This window comes from Nematolebias whitei, chromosome 7 (genome assembly GCF_014905685.2).
Source record: "Nematolebias whitei isolate Nwh7 chromosome 7, NemWhi1, whole genome shotgun sequence".
Taxonomy (NCBI): Eukaryota; Metazoa; Chordata; class Actinopteri; order Cyprinodontiformes; family Rivulidae; genus Nematolebias; species Nematolebias whitei.
Window position 1 is genome coordinate 38,934,028 of NC_056504.1, and position 4,330 is coordinate 38,938,357.

At 37.6% G+C, this 4,330-nt stretch overlaps 1 protein-coding gene and 1 long non-coding RNA gene across 2 annotated transcripts in view; both read right to left on the reverse strand.

Annotated features, from left to right (window-relative positions):
* LOC119411898 overlaps positions 1-3,628 on the reverse strand; it is a 7,698-nt gene extending 4,070 nt beyond the window's left edge. The window contains exon 1 of the long non-coding RNA XR_005186915.1: positions 3,436-3,628. This is a non-coding gene — a long non-coding RNA (uncharacterized LOC119411898). The remainder of the gene's footprint in view (positions 1-3,435) is intronic.
* A 204-nt stretch (positions 3,629-3,832) lies between these two features.
* itih3b.1 (inter-alpha-trypsin inhibitor heavy chain 3b, tandem duplicate 1) overlaps positions 3,833-4,330 on the reverse strand; it is an 18,879-nt gene continuing 18,381 nt past the window's right edge. The window contains exons 20-21 of the mRNA XM_037679853.1: positions 4,052-4,133; positions 3,833-3,971 (exon numbers count right to left, since the gene is read on the reverse strand). Coding sequence (XP_037535781.1) covers positions 3,857-3,971; positions 4,052-4,133 — 197 coding nt within the window. The 3' untranslated portion in view covers positions 3,833-3,856. The remainder of the gene's footprint in view (positions 3,972-4,051; positions 4,134-4,330) is intronic.

A 4,330-nucleotide genomic window follows, 5' to 3' on the forward strand; every position in this document is an offset into this window, starting at 1 on the left:
ATAATTAAAATAAATGTATGCAGTTTGGTTCACACCCACTGTTGGTATCTGCATTTTATTGGTTAATTCGAGAGGCACGGTGTCATCTTGTGTCAGGTAATGCTGACACAAGAGTAGAGTTGGAGAAGTTGTTCCAGGTTGGCTGAAGTGTGACGTATTGGCAGAGAGTTGGCTCTGAGCCAGTCCGAGGAGTCAGTGGGGCTCAGTCAGCTGAGAAATGGAGAAAAGTCCTTGTAACTTCCTCAAACACCCCGGAGTGATGAGCCAACTGCCTGTTGGAAGTGATGTTGTATGGAAGGAGAGGCATCCCTTCTTGTAACAGCGTGAACCTTCGACTTTCATCATATTCATTGTGGTAATGAGAACAACTTTCCTGGTAGGATAAAACATCCTTCTCCTGATGTAAAAAATGACTCGCACTGCCAACGAGGATTTTAAACACTTTGAATCTAGTTCACGAATCAGAGATAATGTTTACCTAAATTTTTATGTAGTCCAAATTGAATGTAGTGAACTTGACCTGATGTCAAATCTTGACCTTAGGATCATATGGTCAGAAACTGTCATTTCATTGATTTGCATCCAGAAATACAGGTTGATCGATCCTGAGACTTTCTTTCTTGAATTAATCAAGTGGAAAAGACAATTCTCTATGATCATTACTATTTTACAAATGTTTTGATAATCAAATTGTGTTAGTTCAAACAATGTTTACATGTTGAAGTGAACTACTCATTTTTATTTACTTAAACAGTAGTAATGATTTTTAATCCTCAATTCAAAGTGAAATCAAGTTAGAGTACGTTACAGAGTAATGATTCAATTTCTTGATCGTCTGCTTTGAAGTGAGCAAATTTGTAAGTGTGTCAAAGTTCGAGTTTCGGTCAACTAAAAGTTTACTGAAAAGAAATGTCATGTTTAACTTTTACAGCGAGATTCTAGGAGGAGTGACTCCACGAAGTCTGGTTTTTCCATGATATCTTTCTGTATGTTCTTAAACAATCTGAATCTTTTCCTTGACTTTTAATAACACCTTACATCACAAACCACACCTCTGCTTTGGTCCATCGACCAATCAAAAAGCTCTCAAACGAACCGGAAGTAGAGCCCATTAAAATGTCGGCACTTCCTAGTTCAAGCAGAAGTTTTTGGAATTCAGAATGCAGAGAGTTTGGGAGTTCCAGAATGCAGAACGCAGGCATTCAGGATGCTGCTGAATTAGAATCAAGCTGAACCAGAGACGATTTTGGGAATTATAACTTCTGTTTGGATAACCTCACACGACTCTCGAGGTCTTTAGCTGTTCTTACGGAGACGCTGAACAGTGGCTCGAAGTGGGACTTCACGCCGGAACTGATCTATCTTCAGAAAAGGTAAAAGTCGACCTTCACCAAAAGTGTACTGTTGGGACAAGCTGATTTCCAAAAGAGCGTGCTGTTCTGGTTAAAACAGACAAATTCCCTCACACATCTCTCTGTAGATAAATCTCAATTTTCCATCTTTAAACTCTCCTATCTGCTAGCAAATTAATCCAGATGTCCTCAGAAATGTCTGTGGTGAAGCAACGGAAAATCATGGCCGTATGGTTTTCCTGGTTGTAAAGCTGATTAATTATGTTGTTATTTTCATATTCTGCCAAATTAATGTAAATGTTTGATGTTAAACTTTGATTCTGTAAATAAATGACCGCATTCATTTTGATGGGTCTAAGATAAATAACGTCTCACGTTACATTTCTGTTAAATTCAATGCACGACATCATTCAGTCCAGAAAATTGAAAGAACTCGTTTAATGTATGAATATATCACAGGATATGTCATACTACATGAATATACCTTTTCTCAAAGTTTTAAGCTATTGTATTTAATATTATTTATCCTTTTGAAATAGCACTATTTGGTTATACATTCATATTTCATATTTGCCATAATTTCATATTGTCATTATTCATACTGAAAATAAACGTTACAGAATTGTGATTTTAACTGACCCAATTGTCTTTATTTGGGGGAGGGGGGGTCACAACATAGCTAAGAACTCACATTATTATTCTGATTAAGGTCAGTCAACATTTATTACATAACTTTGAACGGTTAGCATAAACACCTGTTACAAGGTGTCCAGACCTCTCTAAGTATACTTTTACACTCAAGAGGAAATGTCTCAGAAAGCGGGTAGTGTGGTGAAGAGGTGAAAAAGCGAGTTTGGGCAGGATTAAGTGGATGGAGAAAAGTTTTTCAGGAGTGATTTTTGACAAAAGGCTGGCAGCAAAGATCAAAGAATATGTTTATAAGACAGTGGTGAGACCAGCTTCTGTAAGGATGGTGCCCTATAGTGGCGGGTCCCCGTCCATACACTCCCTGGTTTCCTTGTTTATTATCTTGATTATTCCCACCCTTGTTTCATCCAGGTGTTTGTGATTGTCACTCTGTTTGTGTCTGTATACAAGTCTGTGTCTTTGTGTCACTCATTGTCGGGGCATCGTCTGTGATCATCTGGTGTTTGTCTCGTCTCCTGTTTTCCCTGGTTCCATGGTATTTCCCTTGTTCCTATGTTTTGTAAGTAGCTGCCACGTCAGCATCTTTATTTTGTTTCATTAAAGTATTTTATTTCATTTTACTCCTCGTGCCTCTGAGTCCTGCCTGCAAACTGGGTTCATCTCCCAACACGCCCAAAATCCTGACTGCTGCTTTGTATGATTTGGAGACAGTGGCATTGAGTAGAAGACAAGAGACAGAACAGAAACTCTTGAGATTCTCCTTATGAGTGACAAGGATTGATAAGGTTAGGAATGAGATTATCAGTGGTACAGCACAGCTTGAATGGGTAGGAGACAGTGGGTATACAGGTAGAAGGATGTTAAAAATGCATCTTCCAGGAAAAAGACAAAGAAGGCCAAAAAAGAGATATGTGGATGAAGTTAGAGTGGACATGGAGGTAGGTGGAGCGAGAACAAAGGATGCAGAGGACAGAGTGAGATGGAGGAGGATGACTTGCTATGGAGACCACTAAAGAGGAAACAGTCAAAAGAAGAAGAAGAAGAAATTTAACTGAGATGAATCATTCAATGATTTGCTCTTTTTTTGGTGTGTGTGTGTGGGGGGGGGGGGGGGGGGTGCAGAAGAAACTACAACATTTTACTTGATAATTTAGTGAAATTTTTATGGAACAAAAGACCTCATGAAGTGAGATATTACTTTTATTTTATTTACAGCCTGACAGCAGAATATACTGTCTGCTGGAGAGAAGAATGAAAGATTTAGAAATTTGCTTCTGGCTTCACCAGTTTAGTTACAAGAATTGAAGACATTTAGATTGCAACTGTGACTTCATGTGTTAAAGACACATCAGCTTTTATTTTCCATCACAACAAGAAACCATAGACATTTTCAAGTTATGCATAGATAATAAACATGAACACATTTATCACTCACCTAAAACTCCTTCAGTGTTGTCTGCAGATGGCCTCTGTCTTAAAACTGGCCAAAGGAATTTGTTGTCGTGTATTTTGTATTTGAGCATGAGCTATTAACGAAATAAGTATTGGATCAAAATGTTCTGATGTCAAGCGAAACTTTATTTTTCCTGTTTTCAATTGTATACTAAGACTTAATCTGATGCTAGATCAATTCTTTATCACAAACAAAACGTGTATTTTATTTTTACATTTCAAGTATACAATAGTGCAATTGTACACAATCTTCTTGTTTCACTAATATCACCACAACAGAGATTTTTATAATTTTAGACATGTAACTGTATTCTTTCATTATCTTGGAAAGACATTGTAAATTTAGTTTTGTTTTTTCTTTGAAATCATTTTTATTCTTAAAACATTTCAACCAAGGCCATTTGTTAAATTTGTGCAGTGTGAAAATCTTGCAGGGGTCTCTGCAGAGCTTGACCAGGTGAAACGAGCCAGCAGGGGGATGCCATAGGAGGGGAAATACTGTAGTCATCAGCAAAGGAGCTACAAAGAAAAGTTAAAGAATTAAAACGTTGTCTTCTTGTTAAGAAATTCAAATACCTGTTTGCTTGTAGTAAGTGTACCTGCTAGCTTTAATCACACGGTTTTCAATTTGCAGTCTTCCTTTGCGACGTCCCGGTTTCTCCTCATATTCAGTCTTTAAAGCTGCACAACAAGATTCATTAACTCAAGCTACGAAAGCAAACATTTGGTACATTAGATTAACAAGCATTAAGAATCAGCAAAAAGTTACAACTCTAGTGTCAAATTCAACTGGGTAGAATCAAACCAGCCACTAGGAAGCACCAACTAATGTATTTCGTGCTGGTCCCAGGCCAAGTAAATAGTGAGGATTTTGTTAA